The 22,702-nt window shown below is 32.3% G+C and overlaps 1 protein-coding gene, 1 long non-coding RNA gene and 1 pseudogene across 6 annotated transcripts; 2 read left to right on the forward strand and 1 right to left on the reverse strand.

The window, feature by feature from the left end:
* The first annotated feature begins 3,663 nt into the window (after positions 1-3,663).
* Positions 3,664-8,894, forward strand: LOC107943892 (importin-5). Of its 5 annotated transcripts, XR_005907904.1 has the most exons (11): positions 3,664-3,992; positions 4,353-4,540; positions 4,962-5,160; positions 5,468-5,672; positions 6,600-6,703; positions 6,819-6,884; positions 6,976-7,140; positions 7,492-7,566; positions 7,651-7,804; positions 8,418-8,553; positions 8,638-8,853. XR_005907904.1 is itself a non-coding variant. In XM_041085776.1 (10 exons), the coding sequence occupies exons 7-10, from the start codon at positions 7,006-7,008 to the stop codon at positions 8,522-8,524; spliced, it is 471 nt and encodes a 156-aa protein (XP_040941710.1). In that variant the 5' UTR covers positions 3,664-3,992; positions 4,353-4,540; positions 4,962-5,160; positions 5,468-5,672; positions 6,600-6,703; positions 6,819-6,884; positions 6,976-7,005; the 3' UTR covers positions 8,525-8,591. The 5 variants fall into 5 exon arrangements, 3 of the variants coding, with proteins under 3 accessions (XP_040941710.1, XP_040941711.1, XP_040941712.1); XM_041085776.1 differs by lacking the exon at positions 8,638-8,853 and having other exon boundaries at positions 8,418-8,591; XR_005907903.1 differs by lacking the exon at positions 8,638-8,853 and having other exon boundaries at positions 3,666-3,992; positions 8,188-8,591.
* Positions 8,895-13,225: 4,331 nt separating this feature from the next.
* On the reverse strand, positions 13,226-14,026 carry LOC121212623 (uncharacterized). The gene is made up of 2 exons (XR_005907905.1): positions 13,671-14,026; positions 13,226-13,499 (listed from the first exon to the last, which is right to left on the reverse strand). It is a non-coding gene; the product is annotated as an uncharacterized lncRNA (long non-coding RNA).
* A 312-nt stretch (positions 14,027-14,338) lies between these two features.
* Positions 14,339-19,306, forward strand: LOC107940289 (importin-5-like; annotated as a pseudogene).
* Positions 19,307-22,702: the final 3,396 nt, after the last annotated feature.

A 22,702-nucleotide genomic window follows, 5' to 3' on the forward strand; every position in this document is an offset into this window, starting at 1 on the left:
CAACCTAAAATGTGAATTAGTTTATATTTTTTTAAATAGCTTTACTTTGGGTAAAATATATTTACTTTAATATTAAAATAAAAGGGCTTTTATGAGTAAAAACCATAAGTTAAGGGCTTATTTAACTACAAAAATAGGTTAAGGGCTTGTTTAAAAACAATATAGTAATTTGAAGGGGGTTAAAAAGAAAATAATAAATAAGGAGGGCTTACAAGGCAATTAGCCCTATTTAAAGTTTGGTGCCGCCACACTGTCAGGCGGCACCCCTTCCCCTTTTTTTCAGCAGCCATTCTAAATGGAACAATTGCATAATAGGTCCCTAAATACTTTATATTATTACATTTTGGTCCTGCGCCGCAATTTGACCGGCAGCTACAGTAATTTCTGATCTGACATGGGGTGGTCATTCCTCTGCCATAGGCGGCACCACCCCAAATGTACCATTTTGGTACATAGTTTTTACTTTGTATTATTTTTGTATTTTGTTATTTGTTTTGTCCTATTTTAGTAAAAAAACCGAGTTAGAGGCTCTTAGGTTTTTTTAAGTTTAAGATTAAAATGAGGTTTAAAAAAAAAACTATGGTTTAAATAGAAATAATAAAACGACGCCGTTTGGAGGGGAGAGGGTCCGCGTGTTGACCCGACCTGTAGGCCTCAGGATCCGTGCGTTCTGGAATATTGGGTTATTCACGCATTGGGTCCCTCCTCCTTTGTAGCGCGTCTCAATGGGGTCCTATTTTTTTTTTGATTTTTGCCACAGGATTTTGCCTCTGTTTCAGTTTGGTCCTCAGACCATTTGAAGAGATAGACACTTGAAACGCTGCGCATAAGGGCTGAGAATATTTTCCCGATCAGTCCCTCATTCTTTAAGCGTGTTTCATTTCGGTCCTTGGTGGCTTATTTTTTTATTATTTACATTTTATACCCTAAATTTCTGTTTGATTTTAGCCCAGTCCTTAGTCCATAGTCCATTTAATTAATTAATTTATTTTTGGAATTGTTTTATTATTTATTTTAAGTTTTTATATATTATTCTAAACTATTTTATATACTCATTGTTTCAAATTGCTTTATACTTTATTTATTTTAAACCTCCGTATATATTTTCATTTTTAAAATTATATGTATTATTTAGTTTAAACGGTTCTCTATGATATTTATCTAAAGATTCTTTATATTGTTTGTTTTAAAATGTTTTATTATTATTTATTTTAAGTTTTTTTATGTAGTATTTGTTTTAAACTGTTTTATCATATTATTCATTTTTAACTTGTTTTATATTATTATTCTAGATTATTATATATATTGTTTACTCTAGATGGCTTTATAGATTATTTATTTCAAACTGTTTCACATTTCATTTTTATTTAAAACTTTGTACATTGTATTTTGAACCATTTTATGTATCATTTATTTTAAATCTTTTTCCATATATAAGTTATTTTAAACTTTATATTTTTTACCTTAAATTGTTTCATTTTTTTATTCATTTAAAATCTTTTTATATTATTTACTTTTTAAATTTTTTTATATTATTTTACTTCATTTTTGTTATTAATATGGATATTGAGATAATGTGTATGGTCATTGTATATACTATGATTCATTTATTGATAATTTCATAGTATTGTCGTTCATAGCATTCGTATATTATTGCACGAACAAGATAAATGTACGCCTTTAAGTGTTGTTCTTGCTATTATTCAAAAAAGAAAATTTTTCAAAATAAGGCAATATTTCGTACTTGGAAATTCGAGAAATTGTGCCCTAACTAATTGGGTTTCGATTTTTCTCGTTTAATCTAAATAACGGAATATCCTTTTAAAATCACAATACTAGTTTTGAATATAGACAAGCTTATTCTTGAGGGCTTGAAATGTTGTGTCATAACTTACAGGATATGACATTTTATTACTTCGAGACAATATTGTCTTTAAGGTTCGTCTTGATTTATCCAAGCATCCGATTTATCCAAGCATCCTTTTTTTTAAAATTAACATTAATAGAAAAGGATCGTATTTTTAAATATTTTTAAATTTTTAACTTTCGACATTAAGACATTAAATAATCAACTAAGTACCGATTTTGGGCGTATCGAGGGTGCTAATCTTTCCTCGTGCGTAACTGACTCCCGAAATCGTCTTTTTGATTTCGTAAACCAAAATCAATGTTTTAGTAAAACAAAATATTTTATTAAAACAATCAAATTGTGAGGTGATCCGATCACACCATAAAAAAAGGATTGGTGGCGACTCCCATTTTAATTTTCGTTTTCAAACAAAGTCGACCCCGTTTTTTAAAAATGGTTTCGATTACATGTTTTGGTCTTCCATATATTGAGATATGTTCTTCAAAATCAAAAGGAATTAAAAGAGTAAAAAAAATCATGGTTCAAACCCTATTTTCTTTTTGGATTGAAATTTGGTAGGAAGAATGTTGTAATTTATTTGAGTTTAATAGCGATATGTGGATGAGTGAAAATGATTAAATTAAATTTATTAAAGTTGATGTTTTTCAAGTTTGGAATATCAATTGAACTTGTAAGGAATTCAAATATTTATAAGTTGAAATGCATTAATTTAAGTTTGAGAATTTATGTTACGGTCGTTTTAGTAAATAATATGTAAATAAAAAAAATCTTAATTAGAACAATAAGAGTTTTAGGACAATATTATTGTAGATAAAAACAATTTTCTTAATATCATCTTGGGTAATCTCACCAACTATCTCATTTGGTGAATTAATGGGATTGTTGACAAATCCTAAATTGATCAAAACCGAAGATTCAATTGGACTAGGATGCATACTTAACTTGATCTTCTTGCCAAAAACGATTAATACATTATGAAGTTGTTTCATTTGACAATATGTAAAAATCTCGACAGTACATTTATACAGAATGACAAATTGCATATAATATGAAAGACCTTTTATTTTTCATAAAATGTAATCTCTAGATAGGTAAATAGCAATATTATATCTGCTTAATGAATACGTAAAATTAATTAACTACCATTTACTAAATCCCATGCAATTTTTTTTTTGTAATTTTTACTAATTTTTTTGTGCAATTTTAATACGTTTCAAATAATATTAATGAGATTGTAATATTTATAAAGATTTTGATATAAATAAATTAAATTTGGAAAATTTCTATTTTTGCTTGATGTTTAAATGAGAATTAAAATTTTTATTTTCCTTTAAAAATTAAAAAAAATATTAATTAAATCCTGTAAATTTTTTAAAACTATTAGTATACATCTTTTCAAAAATTTTAATTGATCTCGATGGTATATTTATACAAAATGAGGTCTTTAGGTGTTGGTTTACTTTCCGGCTTAACAGATTTATCCAGCTTACTTTCTAAAATGAGATCTTTAAGTGGTGGGTTAGAATATGGAGCAAAATGAAATAGTTAGCAATAGGAGAAGCAAAGCTACTCGGGGGTTTTAATGACTTAACACATTTTGTTTGGAATTGAAGCTCAATTGAAAAAAAAAATTCAAGATATTTTGTATATATTCAAGATATTTTGTAACTAGAATTTTAAATTGATCCATTTAATAATAAAGAGACTAATTAAAAAAAAACTGTCCTGGGCTAAACCAATGTAAACCTGAAATTGGTCCATTATAACAGCCATAGCCAACGGTGGGTTCTAAGAATACAATAACAACCCAAAACCAATAAACATTTGTCCTCCCCAAGTAAGAAACCCTAAATCTATGCCCCCAAATGAAGTCAAAGAAACACCGAACAACAAAGAACGGGGAAACACTTGGATACTAAAACCTCTTTTTTGGGGAAGCCATGAAAAGGGTTTTGTTCAGAGGCATTTCAGTCACTACTCACAATTTTCTTCACTCTTATACCAAAACCAGCCAAAACCCAGTTCACTCGTTCACCCCACTCGCCTGTTATAGAATCTGCTTCAGTAGCGGAAGCCCATTTCGAGGATGTTGCTTTGCCTGTTGTGGATATGAGTGATAAAGGTAAAAAAATGGGTTAAAAAAAGATTGGATTCGGGCTTCTATTTGGCGATTTGTTTATTGTGTTTTTTGTTTAGATGATGAGAAAGGAAAGTCAAGATGAATGAACAAGTTTGATTTTTATTTTATTGGTTTGTTATGTTCATGTTAGTCTGGTAAAAAGTCTTAAAATGGGTCTGAGGATTTAATCTGTACTCCTTTGCTGGAATTTTCTTTTTTTTTATTTGGAAATTATTTGTTTGGTTGTTGAGAAAGGAAGGGAAACTAAATCATGATATATATATTTGTTTGGATAATGAGCAAAGCAAGTGACAGTTTGTTTCTTAGTTATATTGTTTAACTTTGTTAGTTGTTTGGTGCCAGAGCTGGAAACCCGAATCAAGGAGTACTCAGAAGGGAATCTAGAGGCAATCCTTCCAGTTCTTGACGCCATTTTGCAGAGAATGTTGGCTGGGAAGCATGAAAGGCGGATGAAATGCGGAGAAAGCTGATAACCCATGGTTTTTGCAGAAAATAAGGCTTGGGCTTTTAGAAAATGGGTCAAACCTCGGGTAAGATCTTTTAGTTCGAGCTGGATACGAATTTTCAATGGTTTTATATAAAGAATGAGTTCCTGGTAAAAGGTTTGCATTTCTTGTTATTGGTAAAATTCAATTTTCATTTATTTAATCTCTAATTTCATTTGTGATTCGTTTTGATTTTGTTGATTTAAATTTATCAAATATTATTTTCTTCATTTATGTTATTCATCTTTTAATGGAAAATTTTCAATTTTGATTTATTTAATATCCAATTGCAGTTTAGAATGTCATTCGTTTTGGGTTGGTTATTTTAAATTATCAAATATTTTGTATATATTTGGGTACTATTACAAGTTTAGAAATTTAATGAGGTGATGTAATAATTAGGACTCAAACCTACTAACATAATTTTTCAAGTTTGGATTTAACAATCGGCTCTAAAATTTTGCAGATCCTGGATTGGTTGTATGAAGAAAAACAGTCGAAACTCCAATTCTGTGCTTGGGAGTAACTGAAGAAATGAGAACCCTGAGTTCATCTGTGCTCAAGACGAAATTTTTGTGAAAGAGAAGCATCATGCTGCTCCTGAGTGGCAAAAGCATTATGCTGCTTTGATTGCCCTTGCACAGATTGCCGAGGGTTGTTCCAAGGTATATATGTAGCACTTTTAAGCACTAGCACTGTTATTTACGAATTACATTATTGTTATGTCCAACTCCCGAAGCGGACCAATAAAATTGCTTCCAACTATGGCTGTAAATGCATGTGTTTTCCATTAATTACTTGAACAATAAGCTAGAATTTGTTTAGTATCTCTTGATTCTGGTGGTTTTAACCATACCTTTTATTGAGGATTCAGTTCATGTTTTGAAAGGGAAAAAAAAAAAGATCACATTGTTTAGAGTTTGGACATGTTCCCTGTTTTTGTTGAATTTTAATTTGTTGCTGTACTTGCAGGTTATGGTTAAAAATCTGGAACAAGTGGTTTCTATGGTTTTGAACTCCTTTAACCATTCTCATCCCCGTGTGAGGTGGGCAGCTATTAATGCAATTGGGCAATTGTCTACCGACTTGGGTCCTGATTTGCAGAACCAAATATCACCAAAGAGTATTGCCTGCCTTAGCAGCTGCTATGGATGACTTCCAAAATCCTAGAGTACAGGTTAGTTACAAATATATAAAATTGCCTCAGGGCTATAGATTATGCTTTTAACCGTTTGCTAACTATTATTCCTCTGCCCTTTACATAGAGATAATGTGTCTACCTGATCTTTCCCTTTCTTTCTGTGTTTGCATGGTATAATTGATACACCTCTCCCCACACCCATAAACATCATTTGTCCAGCTTGTTTCTGTAATTTCCTCCTACTAAAGTTGTCAATGCGTGCACATGGTGTCTCTATGGTGCATCGCTTGCTTTAGTTAAAGCTTAATTAAGTGGTTATCTTCTTATTTGTCTATATAGTTTACTTTAGTCATCAATAAAAACTCGCAAAATTTCCAGTTTGGAACATTTCAACTTGTTACTAGCAGATTATTTTCATCACTCTTTAGAATTCATTTATGGTCATTATGCCAAATTTCTAAATGATCAAAAGATATGTTATGTTATCAAATAATGGCCACAAAGTTGTTAGATTTCGTTGTACAATTCTCTATCTTGCTTCTTCTTGAAAGACAAAAGGGAACTTCTATTTTGCTAGCATTTATACAGATTAATTTCTAAAATGGTGGATGCATTTGCAAGAGCCTGAGAATGGATTGTGAACTGAATTAATTGAATGGAGAGTGGATGCTGCATCATGATTTCCTGAATATTTTATGAATTTTCTTGTTGGGGGGGGGTGGGAATCCTTGTTTATGTGTTCTGTGGATATTGAGTTGATGAATGATGCTTAGTAACCCTTTATTGAGGAAACTGAAGTAACCTAGCTTGTGCTCCTTTTTGTATGAACGTTTAACAGTCTTATTATGTTGTAAAGAGTTTTTACCCTACCTTATTTCATGCCGGTTAGGTACTTGCATGTTCAAGATTTTCCTGTTTATCTTGTATAAAAGTTAATTTTGCTATATACAATTGTCTTAACAGGCCCATGCTGCTTCAGCTGTGCTCAACTTCAGTGAGAATTGCACTCCAGAAATTTAGCACCTTACTTAGATGGAATAGTTAGCAAATTGCTTGTACTTTTACAGGTTTGAGTTATGACAGTTGGAGTTATAAATATCACATCAAGAATGCAGGAATTAATTTTATTAGAGGAGTTTTTTGTTTGTTTTTTGGGTTTTTAACATAAGATATAACATGCAGAATGGGAAACAAATGGTGCAAGAAGGGGCCTTGACTGCATTGGCATCAGTTGCTGACTGATCTCAGGTATAGATTTTACCCTAAAGAAAGCTATATTGATCATGAATTTATATATATTTTTCGAGATGGCTCAGTTTGACAATATGGGGGTTTGCAGGAGCATTTCCAAAAATACTATGATGGAGTTATGCCTTACCTGAAAGCTATCTTGGTGAATGCAACTGACAAATCTAATTGTATGCTGCGTGCCAAATCTATGGAGTGTATTAGTCTTGTTGGAATGGCTGTTGGAAAGGAGAAGTTCAGAGATGATGCTAAGCAGGTTGGTACAAGTGTAAAAGCACCATTCTTGTGTCAAATTGTTTTCTTTTCCTCTTCTAGTTATTTTCTTATATCTCAGAAGTCATGGATGGTTAATATATTTGAGTTTAGTGATACCATTAGTTAGGGAGTGTAATGGTGCAATTTGGAGCAAGTATCTGCCTTCCACCTGTGACTTTTGTAATTTGTAGCATATATTGTTCTTTTTCTTTCATCTCATTCCTATTTAATTTCATTATACTGTAAAATTTATTAATTATATTGATATTTCCGCCAAGTGTTTACACCTTGTTTTTGTTCTTTCATCAAATATAAGCTTACCTTTTATCTTATCCTTCTTCCTTATTGCAAGGTTATGGAAGTGCTTATGTCATTGCAAGGATCCCAAATGGAAACAGATGACCCCACAACAAGTTACATGCTGCAAGTATGCCCATAGCACAGGAACTGCTTAGACAATATCTTTCACATTTTATTTGTCCTTGCTTATGATTATATCACCTTATTACAGGCATGGGCCAGACTCTGCAAGTGTTTGGGACAAGACTTCCTCCCTTACATGAGTGTTGTCATGCCTCCCCTTCTCCAGTCTGCTCAACTGAAGCCAGATGTGACTTTACATCTGCAGATTCAGATAATGATATCGAGGACTCTGACGATGAAAGGTTATACTTTGTTACTGTTTTAAGTAAATTAGCCAGTAACGGCATAAATGTCAATACATGCATGTATATATTTTTTATCCTCATTTGTATAGGTAAAAAAACTCTTTTCTCGTGTCTTCTACTTCTCTATATTTCCATTCAAAAACATAAACAATCTTAGAAACACACACCCATGCTCGCATGTGCACAGACACTGCATGGACATGTAAAGAATTCTAGCCTTAGCTGTGTTCATCTATGGATGGTTGGCTGGCTTATTTCAATTTCATTCTGAGCAAGTATTATTTGGTACAATTTGTTAGTATTTTAGAATTACGCCAATTAGTAAGTTGAATGTTGATACATTCATCTGTATCTTGTTTATCCTTCCATCATTTGTACAGGCCAAGGCTCAATCTCCTCTCCTCCCCCTTCTCTTTTCTACTTCTCTCTATGCTACACAAAAATACATACAAAGATGATCTAAGAAATTCCTGGTCAAGCTCATGTCCGCAAACACCACATTGACACACAGACTTCTGGCCCAACTGTGTTGGCTTAGAGAAATAGAATGTTATTTTGTAATATGTTGTTTTGTGTTATAGTAAGGTTATGTCTGGTATTGTATGTTCAGTATGGAAACCATTATCCTCGGGGATAAAAGAATTGGGATCAAGACTAGCGTCCTGGAGGAAAAGGCAACAGAATGTAACATGCTTTGTTGCTATGCTGATGAGTTGAAGGAAGGATTTCTTCCTTGGATTGATCAGGTGTGTTTCAATTCAATGTATTGGGTTTTTATTCTTGACTTTCTAGCAATGTGATACTAGCAAAATGGTGGACATATGGTGCAGGCTGCCTTGACTCTAGTTCCTCTTAAATTTTATTTCCACGAAGAAGTTAAAAAAGCTGCTGTTTCAGGTCGAATGGTTATGATATACTGTTTCTATTTCACTTAAAATGTTTTCCTTTTCAAGTTTGTTAGGCTTCTATTAATTGTCTTGGCCAAGTTAAAAAAGATTTTCTTGGGAAGGTTATGGTGAAAGAACGAAAAAAAAAAGCAGACGGTTTTGTGAGTGGAGAAAGGATTGTATGAAACAGTGACGTCACGTCATCTGTATTTCTTTCCAATAGTTTTATGCCATATCAGTATTTTTATCCTGAATTTTAGAATTTTATCGTGATTTTTAGTATTTAAATTTGGATTTGATTTTTTTCAAGATAAGAATACTGATGTGGCATAAAACTATTGGAAAGGGATACAGATGATGTGGCGTCGCTGTTTCATACAATCCTTTCTCCTCCCACAAAATCGTTTGTTTTTTTTTTCCTTCTTTCACCATAACCTTCCCAAGAAAATTTCTTTTTTTTTCTCTTTCACCATGACCTCAAGAAATTCTCTAAGATTCCACCAAGTTTTCTTAATTTTTATAAACTTGATAAACTATGTAAATTTATCTTAAGGAATACATCTACACCATTTGCGGAACCTTATAGAAATACTTTAGAAATGGTTGGAAAATGATACGCACCGATTTTCATCGTAGTCCACGTGCTTTAGATATGTTGCTTGAAACTTTGTGTAAAAGAACATATTCCTCTGATGGTGAGTTATTTAACGAGGTTGGGCTTAAAAAATGACATGAGGACTTACATGAAGGTCATGGATCGACTTGATAAGATAGACGGAATGAAGAACACAATGATGGCTCTCGGACAATAACACTGCATTGCTTGAACACCAACATGCCACAAATGCCTTCTCTTTTTCTTTTGCTATATCTATACACCTTCTTTACTAATAATTTTTTTAATTACTAATTTTTTTTTAATTTTAAAATAAATTATAAATTCAATTATATAGAAATTTTAATCTAGTAACTTAAATAATCATTCTACATTTTTATTATAATTAATCTCCACCCTCATTACTATGATTACATCTAACTAGGGGTAAACAAAATTCAATTCTATTAAAAAGCAAAAAAAGTTCAAATTTCGAGCTAATCAAATCAAGTTATACGAATTATTTGAGTCAACTCGAATAAGAAATTTTGGATTTCGAGTTCGAGTCGAGTTAAATTTTTACAATTTGAATAACAGATTAGTATAAATATTTTTTGGTTCCTGTCAATTTTAAAAATAAGCAAATTAGTCTCTTTTAACAAAAATTACAAAATAAAAATAATTTTAAAATTCAAAATATTTATAAAAATTTTAAAATTTGAATTTTTTAAAAAAATATAATTTTTCAAAAAATCTAAAAATATATATCAAAATTTTACTAAAATAATAATTATGTAATCTAAATAAGAGATTAATGGTTCAAGTTTGTCATACTAAAATATCTTATTTTTTATTATTTTGTTTTAAAAAGGTTTTCAAATATATATTGTTTCAAATTTGTATGTTCTAACATGAAAATAGCTATATTGTACAATATTTTAATTTAACATTATTAATTTTTCTAATTTAACTCGAAGATTTCACTTTATTTGTATTTATTACAAATACATTTGTAAAATTTTATTACTTTATTTTTTTCTTTTTTAGTCTTTAAATTTGTATTTTAATCAATTTCCTCAAAATGAATGAAACAATTAATATTTGTTAATTTTGTTAATATGGTATAAACATGAATTACCTATTAATAACATTTCAGCATTTAATTAATTTTTTTAAAATTTATATTATTAAAAATATTTTTATAATTTTTATGATGTTTTAAATTTTAAAAAAAATCAATTAAATGCTAACATGTTATTTACATGATAATCCACGTATATGTCACATTAGAAAAGTTAAAAAAAACGTTAATTTTTCTTCTATTTGAAATGATTTGATAAAAACACAAGTTTAAAAATTAGAAGAAATAAAATAAATAAATAATTAAAATAATATTTTTAAAAATTAAAGGATCAAATAAGTTATAATACCAAATAAAAATAAAAGAATTTTGGAAGCTTAGCTTATCTTAGCTGGTATGCTTATGTGTCATTATGATTAATTTATTACAGTACAGTGTCCTTATTTTGATCGAATTAAATGGACCAATCGAACTAATCAAATCAATTAAATTAATGAACCGATAATTTGACCAATTCAATCATTAGTTCAATTCTAAATACTTTAGTCATAGTATCCATGGGGCATAAAGGAAAGGTGATTGGGCATTGTGAGTATAATTTTTTGAGAGGATATGAAGATGAATAGTTACATGCTTTGGTTTCCATAAATTGAGATATGTTGTTCAAAATCAAAACGAATTAAAAGAGGAAAAAAATCATGGGTCAAAACCCTATTTTCTTTTTGGGTTGAATTATCTTTTTACTTATCTCTTAATTTGTCAACACACTCTTAAACACTTACCTAATTAAAGAAAAATCCAACTGATGTGTATGATATTGTGCTTAGTGATGCTTCTTCCATTTGATTAATGAATTGCCCTAATGAGCTTTTGTTAATAGAGATGATAATAGAGTGGGGTAGGGGTGATTTTGTTAAATCTATTATCGTTCCAAAGCAGACATGTTTTACTCCACCACTAATTTTGTTTCATTATTAATGTATGATCTTGATAATCATTACCACTTTCATAAATTTTTTTCATAATATATTAGTACGTTTTATTATCTTAATAATTATATATATAAAGATAAAAATGTAATTTTATATAGTAAAACGAGATAGGATAAGTAATTACTATAATCGTTCTATATCCATCATCTAAAAAAAATTCAACAAAAATTTTACTCCATTCAAAACGAATGGGATGAAAATCTATCCAGCTATTTTGATTTTGTCATCCCTAAATTATTTGTATACTAATTCATGTAGACCATTAGCTGGTACTTCAGCATGACTATATGAGCCTTAGCCGAAAAAGGACTTAATTTTGGACATAAAATGGATCCTCAAGAGATTGTTAGATGGGGCTTGGGAATGGTTCCTGAATAAAATTTAACTTCTTCATCAATAAGGTCCATTATATTTCCACTAATATATTTATTTATAAATTCTTAATTTAATACTGATTAAGTTTTAACTAGATTGACATCAATATTATTATCAGTATAAGAAGACATATTTTTGAGTGTGCTAAAGTGCATTATCTTCTTATTTAAAAGTTGGTATAGATTATGAAAAATGATTTTTTTGATAAAAATGTAAAATATTTGTAGAACCATGTTTATTTAGTATTATTTTTATTTTAATAATCTGTTTTTAAGTCTTTTTGTGTCATTTTTAAAATGGATTAATTATACTCAAGGTCATTAAATTAGTAGTAAGTTTACATTTTAGTCACTCAACTTCAAAAAGATATAAAATGACTACCGAATTATTCGAAAGTTTTCATCTAAGTCATTGGACTATTAAAATTGTTGATGTATGACCTTCTTTGCTCGCATTGACTACACTAATCAAAAGTTATCATTCCCCTTCTCTTTTGCAGTTTAATTTTTTTTATGAAACAACTTTGAATGTCACGAATTTACGAATCAAAATTTATACAACTTTTTTCTCCAATCTCCAACAATAGTTGTCAAATCGATTGGTACAGATCCATCGTATTGATTGTCGAATCATTCCTTAGAGTTAACTAGTTGTACTTAAAAATAAATATTAGATACAAGTATGTGTTTGATATAATTATACTCACTCTTTTCAAAACAAATCTTTTTCATATATTCAAAGATACAAATATTTAAAAAAAATAATAGGAGTTAAAAGTAACACAGCGTATATATATATAAAATAAAATAGCAGCTTAACTGAGTTGAGTGAAGAGGCAGCAAGTCATCTTTGGCTCAAACCCACTCTCTATATTTTCATGCAAGACACTTCCACGGCCAAAAATGACACATATATATGATCATGTGTTGTACTGCGGGAGCTGCTGGTAAATATTTATAGGTAGAGGTGGGAATGGAGGTTGACTTTTTTGGAAATAGAGGAATAACATAACACCATGTTTTTTCATGTTGAGAATAATTAATACATACCAAATGGAATATATATAGTACAAAATACAATCTTCATTTTTCCCCCTTTTTTTGTTCTCAATTTGACTTTTGTGGAAATACAATCGGATCGAGAACTGTTTAAGGTATCTATTCGAAGAAGGAGATTGAACCAATATAGACCGATTGAATTGAGCAGTTGAATCAAATTTTTAACAAAAGAGTTTTAAATAAAGAAAGCTTTGTCTTTAACCACACTGCTACAAAAATCATTCAGTTGAGAATCCCCAAGTCTCAAATGTATAGAATGAGTCCCCAACTTCACGAGGATTTGGTTTGTCCGAGTATCCGTAGCCAATAAGAACAATTGCATATACCCTATGTGATTTTGCTAGAACAGGAATATTTTCCCTCAAATGATTACTGTACTAAGCAAGACATTAGAAAAACTGACAATTAAGCATGAACGCTTGGAACCAAGTTACTTAAAGGAAACCTTTGAAACGAGCAATAATTGATACATATCTGAAACATACATATACAAACTGCACATGCATGCAATGGACAATATGAAAATACAAAAAGCAGAACAATATTGAGCAATGTTGCAATTCACAGAAACCAATCACTTGTTTGCTAATGAGAAGAAAAATTCAATTATGTAGACCTGTTTGCTCCAAAACCATGTACTAAAACCAAGACCGCTACTCCCAGAACACTGATAGCGAATAGAATAGCCCTTCCAGTTCCATGTACTGCAGAAACAATAGATACAATGCAACAACATCAAAAAATTAAAGAAAAATTTAGGGTCTTTTAAATCATAATTTACCATCATTAGAAGGCAACAGGAAAATTCTCTCTAGAAAGCTAAAAAGTTAAACAGCTCAAGTAGAAAGAGAAAGAAAAAAGATACAAAAGAGTACCAAGTATGAATTTGAGGCTGGGGGTCGGTGCTATTGGTGTTGGTCTTATGGTGAAGTTGACCACCCGTGGCGGTGGTGGGGTGATCACTTGAAAGGGAGCATAGAAGGAAGCCATTGGGCCTGAACCCAGAAAGGTTGAGAGTGGGGATGGGAATATGGGTTCTTGCAATGGAGGAGAATGGAAATTCTGGTTTTGAGAAGGGGAGGGTGAGAGAGTTGAAGGTTAGCTGCTATTAGCATTTAGCCGAGAGAAACAAGGGGAGTGGGTGCTGGCAGTTGCTTGTGCATTGCGAGGACCTTGAAGACTAGTGGCTAACAAAGGAAAAGGGGATGTTATTATTAAATTTTAAAGAATTAATTAAATGTAACATGGTAATTCGCCTATATACCATATTAACAAATTTAACAAATATTAATTGTTTTATTTATATTGGGTAAATTGATTAAAACACAAATTTAAAGAAAAAAAATTAAATAAACAACTAAATGTTTTATTTTTATTTTCATTTTTGTTGTCAACCCTAATTGGCGCGCTCTCTTAAAATCCCTCATTTCTCTCTTTCCCACACTCCTCCTAAAACCCTCTCAGCCATCTCCTCTCTCTCTCTCACACAGCAGCCAAGCAAACGCAGAATATACGCATAAAAAGGGAGAGAGGAATCTATTAACCATCCTCTTCTTCATCTTCATCGCTGTTATTGATCATCTTCTTCGCCGCCGCCGTCGCCACCACGGACCAGCAATCTCAGCTCGCTGTCATCTTAGGATCTGACCCTGTTCCATTCAAAACCTTAATCTCTCACTTGATGTCCTCTTCCAACGAGCAACGTTCATACGCCGAGGCTTTATTCAATGTTTGCAAGCAATCTGATCCCGATGCTCTCTGCCTCCGCCTTGCTGCCCTTCTTCAGGTCTGTGCTCAACCGGATACTCGTGCCATGGCTGCTATTCTCCTTCGTAGGCTGTTGACTCGTGATGATTCCTTTGTCTGGCCTCGTCTCAACGTTTCGACTCATTCCTCTATCAAATCTGTGCCCTTGAATCAAATCCAAGTCGAAACTGCTCAATCTTTGTCTAAAAAGTTGTGCGATACTGTTTCGGAGCTTGCTTCTAGTATTTTGCCGGAGAACGGATGGCCAGAGCTGTTGCCGTTTATGTTTCAATGTGTTTCTTCCGATTCCCCTAGATTACAGGAGGCGCTAGAGTTGTTGATTGAGTTAGGAGGCAGATTGTTGACGTGGTGGGTTCTATGCTGCAGATTGCGGAGGCAGAATCACTTGAGGAAGGAATTCTTCACTTGGCAATTGAATTTGTAGTTACCTTTGCAGAGGCCAGGGAACGGGCTCCCGGAATGATGAGGAAGCTGCCTCAGTTTATTAGTAGATTATTTGCAATATTGTTGAGATTGTTGCTTGATATTGAGGATGATGCAGCGTGGCACACTGCAGAAGTCGAGGATGAGGATGCTGGAGAAAATAGCAATTACGCTGTGGGACAGGAATATTTGGATCGTCTAGCAATTTCCTTAGGTGGAAATACTATTGTTCCTGTTGCATCTGAGCAATTTTCAACTTATTTAGCTGCTCTTGAGTGGCAAAAGCATCATGCTGCGTTGATTGCCCTTGCACAGATTGCTGTAGGGTTGTTCCAAGGTATATATGTAGCACTTTTAAGCACTAGCACTGTTATTTACGAATTACATTATTGTTATGTCCAACTCCGGAAGCAGACCAATAAAATTGCTTCCAACTATGGCTGTAAATGCATGTGTTTTCCATTTATTACTTGAACGATGAGCTGGAATTTGTTTAGTATCTCTTGTTTCTGGTGGTGTTAACCATACCTTTTCTTGAGGATTCAGTTCATGTTTTGAAAGGGAAAAAAAAAGATCACATTGTGTAGAGTTTGGACATGTTCCCTGTTTTTGTTGAATTTTAATTTGTTGCTGTACTTGCAGGTTATGGTTAAAAATCTGGAACAAGTGGTTTCTATGGTTTGGAACTCCTTTAACCATTCTCATCCCCGTGTGAGGTGGGCAGCTATTAATGCAATTGGGCAATTGTCTACCGACTTGGGTCCTGATTTGCAGAACCAATATCACCAAAGAGTATTGCCTGCCTTAGCAGCTGCTATGGATGACTTCCAAAATCCTAGAGTACAGGTTAGTTACAAATATATAAAATTGCCTCAGGGCTATAGATTATGCTTTTAACTGTTGCTAACTATTATTCCTCTGCCCTTTACATAGAGAGAAGTGTCTACCTGATCTTTCCCTTTCATTCTGTGTTTGCATGGTATAATTGATACACCTCTCCCCACACCCATAAACATCATTTATCCAGCTTGTTTCTGTAATTTCCTCCTACTAAAGTTGTCAATGCGTGCACATGGTGTCTCTATGGTGCATCGCTTGCTTTAGTTAAAGCTTAATTAAGTGGTTATCTTCTTATTTGTCTATATAATTTACTTTAGTCATCAATAAAAACTCGCAAAATTTCCAGTTTGGAACATTTCAACTTGTTACTAGCAGATTATTTTCATCACTCTTTAGAATTCATTTATGGTCATTATGCCAAATTTCTAAATGATCAAAAGATATGTTATGTTATCAAATAATGGCCACAAAGTTGTTAGATTTCGTTGTACAATTCTCTATCTTGCTTCTTCTTGAAAGACAAAAGGGAACTTCTATTTTTGCTAGCATTTATACAGATTAATTTCTAAAATGGTGGATGCATTTGCAAGAGCCTGAGAATGGATTGTGAACTGAATTAATTGATTGGAGAGTGGATGCTGCATCATGATTTCCTGATTATTTTATGAATTTTCTTGTGGCGGGGGGGGGTGGGAATCCTTGTTTATGTGTTCATGTGGATATTGAGTTGATGAATGATGCTTAGTTACCCTTTATTGAGGAAACTGAAGTAACCTAGCTTGTGCTCCTTTTTGTATGAACGTTTAACAGTCTTATTATGTTTTAAAGAGTTTTTACCCTACCTTATTTCATGCCGGTTAGGTACTTGCACGTTCAAGATTTTCCTGTTTATCTTGTATAACAGTTAATTTTAACTGTTATATATAATTGTCTTAACAGGCCCATGCTGCTTCAGCTGTGCTCAACTTCAGTGAGAATTGCGCTCCAGAAATTTTAGCACCTTAGATGGAATAGTTAGCAAATTGCTTGTACTTTTACAGGTATGAGTTATGACAGTTGGAGTTATAAATATCACATCAAGAATGCATGAATTAATTTTATTAAAGGAGTTTTTTGTTTTTTTTTTTTGGGTTTTTAACATAAGATATAACATGCAGAATGGGAAACAAATGGTGCAAGAAGGGGCCTTGACTGCATTGGCATCAGTTGCTGACTCATGTCAGGTATAGATTTTACCCTAAAGAAAGCTATATTGATCATGAATTTATATATATTTTTCGAGATGGCTCAGTTTGACAATATGGGGGTTTGCAGGAGCATTTCCAAAGATACTATGATGGAGTTATGCCTTACCTGAAAGCTATCTTGGTGAATGCAACTGACAAATCTAATTGTATGCTTCGTGCCAAATCCATGGAGTGTATTAGTCTTTGTTGGAATGGCTGTTGGAAAGGAGAAGCTCAGAGATGATGCTAAGCAGGTTGGTACAAGTGTAAAAGCACCATTCCTGTGTCAAATTGTTTTCTTTTCCTCTTCTAGTTATTTTCTTATATCTCAGAAGTCATGGATGGTTAATATATTTGAGTTTAGTGATACCATTAGTTAGGGAGTGTAATGGTGCAATTTGGAGCAAGTATCTGCCTTCCACCTGTGACTTTTGTAATTTGTAGCATATATTTTTCTTTTTCTTTCATCTCATTGCTGTTTAATTTTATTATACTGTAAAATTTATTAGTTATATTGATATTTCCACCAAGTGTTTACACCTTGTTTTTGTTCTTTCATCAAATATAAGCTTACCTTTTGTCTTATCCTTCTTCCTTATTGCAAGGTTATGGAAGTGCTTATGTCATTGCAAGGATCCCACCTTAGACAATATCTTTCACATTTTATTTGTCCTTGCTTATGATTATATCACCTTATTACAGGCATGTGCCAGACTCTGCAAGTGTTTGGCACAAGACTTCCTCCCTTACGTGAGTGTTGTCATGCCTCCCCTTCTCTAGTCTGCTCAACTGAAGCCAGATGTGACTATTACATCTGCAGATTCAGATAAGGATATCAAGGACTCTGACGATGAAAGGTTATACTTTGTTACTGTTTTAAGTAAATTTGCCAGTAAGGACATAAATGTCAATACATGCATGTATATATTTTTTATCCTCATTTGTATAGGTAAAAAAACTCCTTTCTCGTGTCTTCTACTTCTCTATATTTCCATTCAAAAACATAAACAATCTTAGAAACACACACCCATGCTCGCATGTGCACAGACACTGCATGGACACGTAAAGAATTCTAGCCTTAGCTGTGTTCATCTATGGATGGTTGGCTGGCTTATAGCAATTTCATTCTGAGGAAGTATTATTTGGTACAATTTGTTAGTATTTTAGAATTACGCCAATTAGTAACTTGAATGTTGATACATTCATCTGTATCTTGTTTATCCTTCCATCATTTGTATAGGCCAAGGCTCAATCTCTTCTCGTCCCCCTTCTCTTTTCTACTTCTCTCTATGCTACACAAAAATACATACAAAGATGATCTAAGAAATTCCTGGTCAAGCTCATGTCCGCAAACACCACATTGACACACAGGCTTCTGGCCCAACTGTGTTGGCTTAGAGAAATAGAATGTTATTTTGTAATATGTTGTTTTGTGTTATAGTAAGGTTATGTCTGGTATTGTATGTTCAGTATGGAAACCATTACCCTCGGGGATAAAAGAATTGGGATCAAGACTAGTGTCCTGGAGGAAAAGGCAACAGCATGTAACATGCTTTGTTGCTATGCTGATGAGTTGAAGGAAGGATTTTTTTCCTTGGATTGATCAGGTGTGTTTCAATTCAATGTATTGGGTTTTTATTCTTGACTTTCTAGCAATGTGATACTAGCAAAAAGGTGGACATATGGTGCAGGTTGCCCCGACTCTAGTTCCTCTTCTTAAATTTTATTTCCACGAAGAAGTTCGAAAAGCTGCTGTTTCAGGTAGAATGGTTATGATATTCTGCTTCTATATTACTTAAAATGTTTTCCTTTTCAAGTTTGTTAGGCTTCTATTAATTGTCTTGGCCATTTCTTTTATTTTGTTTGTAGCTATGCTGGAGTTATTGCGTTCTGCAAAATTAGCTGTGGAGAAGGGAATGGCTCAAGGGCGTAATGAGACCTATGTAAAGCGATTGTCTGATTACATTATTCCGGCTCTAGTGGAGGCATTGCATAAGGTTATTGTTGTTTGTTCTTAGGAGTATTCATGTATCGAAACTTGCATTACTGTTCTGTTATTTGTCATAGATGAAAACTTAAATTAACCACATTCTTGCAGGAACCTGATACGGAAATTTGTGCAAGCATGTTAGATGCATTGAATGAATGTGTACAGGTTTGTGCTATTATTAAATGAAGTTAATTATGAAGCGTCTCTTCTTTTCACTGTTTTCTGTTTGAAATTATTCTGCTTTTGAATGAATTTTATTGAGCAAGAGATGGTTAGAATTTATTTAAATAAATAAAAACAAGAATGGATACTAGATTAAAATTTCTATATAATTGAATTTATAATTTATTTTAAAATTAAAAAAACTATTAGTAATTAAAAAAAATTATTAGTAAAGAGGCTATATAGATATAGCAAAAGAAAAAGAGAAGGCATTTGTGGCATGTTAGTGTTGAAGCAATGTAGTGTTATTGTTGGCTATTAGGCATCATGTCATCCTTTTTGGTGAATGAGCACTACGCAAGGGGTTGCTTTTTTGGGTTAAATTATACTGTTGGTCCTAATACTTACATAGAGTTTGAGATTTAAAGTGAATCTTCCTACTTTTTCAATTTAAAATTTTTAATTTGTTAGTAGTTTCTATTAAAACTTATCAATTTATATGTTAATTTATTTGCCATGTCATATGAAGACAGCATAACAAAAGGTTGAAAAAAAATACTTATAATTATAATGTTCGGAGTAAGATTTTTAATTAAAAAATAAAAAAATTAAATCCTTTTTAATTCTCTAAATACATAAATTATATTTAAAATTTTAACTTCTTTTTCTTTACTCACTATCCAAGCCATCTCAAAATTTTGATAATGAAACAACTTTAGAGTTTACAACACTTTAAGATGATTTCACTTGTACCCCAATTTTGCTCACAATGAGAATAGATATATTGATGATTACTATGTTGATGATGATGATCATCATTTAATTGAAGGAATAGTTAATTGAGGGAATAGATGCATGCATATATATCATCAGTTACTCATCAATACTCAAACATTGACATGAACTAAAGTTTCATTGCATTCAAGTATTTGGCTTGAATGATAAGAATATTTGAATTACAAATGTGATGATCTAATGTTACACTACATGATGAGAAAACAATAGTTAACATATTTGCAATTCAATGCAGAGAAAAATAGCAAAAAACTTGGTAACGATGATCATGAAGCAACAGCAGTTGCGTATGGTCGAAGCTAGAAAATTTTTTTAGAGAAGGCCTTAATTAAATTATAATTTTTACAATAGTAAAAATATAATTTTATCATCTTAATAGTCTATATTTTATCATTTTTAAATGATTAAATTAAATTTTTATCATTTTTAAGAAGAGTCAAAGTGTAATTTTATCTTTACTAATTTAAAATTTTAAAAAAATTTAAGGATCTAAAGAAAATATTTTTTATTTTGGGGCAGGGCTAAGCCATTGCCTTACCATCTCTCTCGCCCCCCTCTTTTCTTAACTGAATACACAAACTCCCCAAAGACCAGAAAACCCCTTCAACAAATGTTGCTCACAGGTCAGCAGAGCAAACACTAGCATCGCAACCACTTAATATGGCAGAAACAGCAAACCATACATTTGAATACTCATAATCAATGCAGTGTTAAAGTTTATAACAAATAACAAAGAAAACAGAAATGATACTTAAGAAGACTTTATTCATTAAGCTATTTTTTTCGATTCACATAAGGGAAGTAAACAATAACTTGTAATCATACTCAAATAAAATTCACATTACAGAACTTAAAATGATGAAGGTATGCAAAATATTTGGTTTTTTTTCGTCTTCATCGCGATACAACCCTTGCTTTATATTGATGGCTTTGAGTTTCTCAAGAAATATCTCTCTCGCCCTTGTAGTAAATGATTTTAAGGTGGAGGCTTTTCTTGACGACGTTGGCGAAAAGAGCTATTATTGTGTTCTCCATTCTCCACCCGGATCATTGCACAAGTTTACTCGTGACCATAATTTAAGTCTTCACATCATTTTTTAACTCCAATCGTGTTAAATACCTCGCGGTCTGAGGAATATTTCCTAATGCACACAATATATCGAGCAACATATCTAAAGCAACAGGACTACGATAGAAATCGAATTTTATTATTTTTCTAACCACGGCTAAAGTTTCAGGAAATGGTGTGTCAACATTTAAAGAAAAAGGAGCATAGTTTAAAAAGTTTAAAAAAATTAAGAGAACTTTGTGGGAAGTTTGGAGGTTTTTGTGGGAAGCTCAAGGTGAAAGAAGGAAAACCTCGTACGAAAACTTCCAATCTTCCTTTTTCTTTCTTTCACAAAAACCTCTAAGCTTCCTTTTTCGTGAGTGGTTTTCCTTCTTTCATCATGAGCTTTCCACGAAAATCTCCAAGCTGCCTTTTTCCTTCTTTCACTTTAAGCTTCTTACAAAAGTTTCCAAGCTTTCCACGAAGTTCTCTTAATCTTTTTAAATTTTCTAAATTATGATAATTTATTTTACTGAATACACTACGACCATCTTCTTTAGATATTGACTCACCATTTCTTGAAACTTTAGCCGTGGTTGGAAAAATAATAAAATTCGATTTCTATCGTAGTCCTGTTTCTTTAGATATGTTGCTCGATATATTGTGTACATTAGGAAATATTCCTCTAGCCGCGAGGTATTTAACACGGTTGAGGTTAAAAAATGATATGAGGCATACGTTATGGTCACGGATAAACTTGTGAAGTGGTCTGGGTGGAGAATGGAGAACACAATAATGGCTCTTTTCGCCAACGTCGTCAAGGAAAGCCTCTACACTAAAATCATTTACTACAAGGGCGAGGGAGACATATTTCTTAAAAAACTTAAAGCCATCAAAATAAAACAAAGGTTGTACCGCGATGAAGACGAACCTAAACCAGATATTTTGCATGCCTTCATTATTTTAAGTTCTATAATGTGAATTTTGTTTGAGAATAATTACAGGCTTTTGTTTACTCCCTTTATGTGAATCGTAAAAGAATGGCTTAATAAATAAAGACTTCTTAATTATCCTTTCTGTTTTTCTTTGTTGTTTGTTATAAACTTAAACACTGCGTTGATAATTAGTATTCAAATGTATGGTTTGCTGTTTCTGGTATATTAAGTACCTGGGATGCTGGTGATTGCTCTGCTGACCTGTGAGCTACATTTGTTGAAGGGGTTTTCTGGTCTTTGAGGAGTTTGTGTATTCTGTTAGGATGTGTGGTTTTTGGGTATGGTTAATTGTTTAAGGTTTTTTGCATTTTTCAGTGTTTACTGCACTTGCATTTTCGTAATACCTTTACTGAGCAAAGAAAACAAAAGCTCATGGGAGCCACACACTAATAACTAATTTAGTTTTTTGTGTTGGTACTTATACGAACTTGTTGGGCAGATAATATTTTTTTCTTTGCTCAGCAAAGGTATTACGAAATCGCAAGTGCAGTAAGCATTGACAAATGCAAAAAACTTTAAACAACTAAAAATATCCAAAAACAACCACACCTTAATAGAATACACAAAAATTTCTCAAAAATTAAAAAACCTCTTCAACAAATGTTGCTCACATGTTAGTAGAGCAAACACCAGCATCGTAGCCACTTCATATACTAGAAAC

Source organism: Gossypium hirsutum, chromosome A13 (genome assembly GCF_007990345.1).
Source record: "Gossypium hirsutum isolate 1008001.06 chromosome A13, Gossypium_hirsutum_v2.1, whole genome shotgun sequence".
NCBI lineage: Eukaryota > Viridiplantae > Streptophyta > Magnoliopsida > Malvales > Malvaceae > Gossypium > Gossypium hirsutum.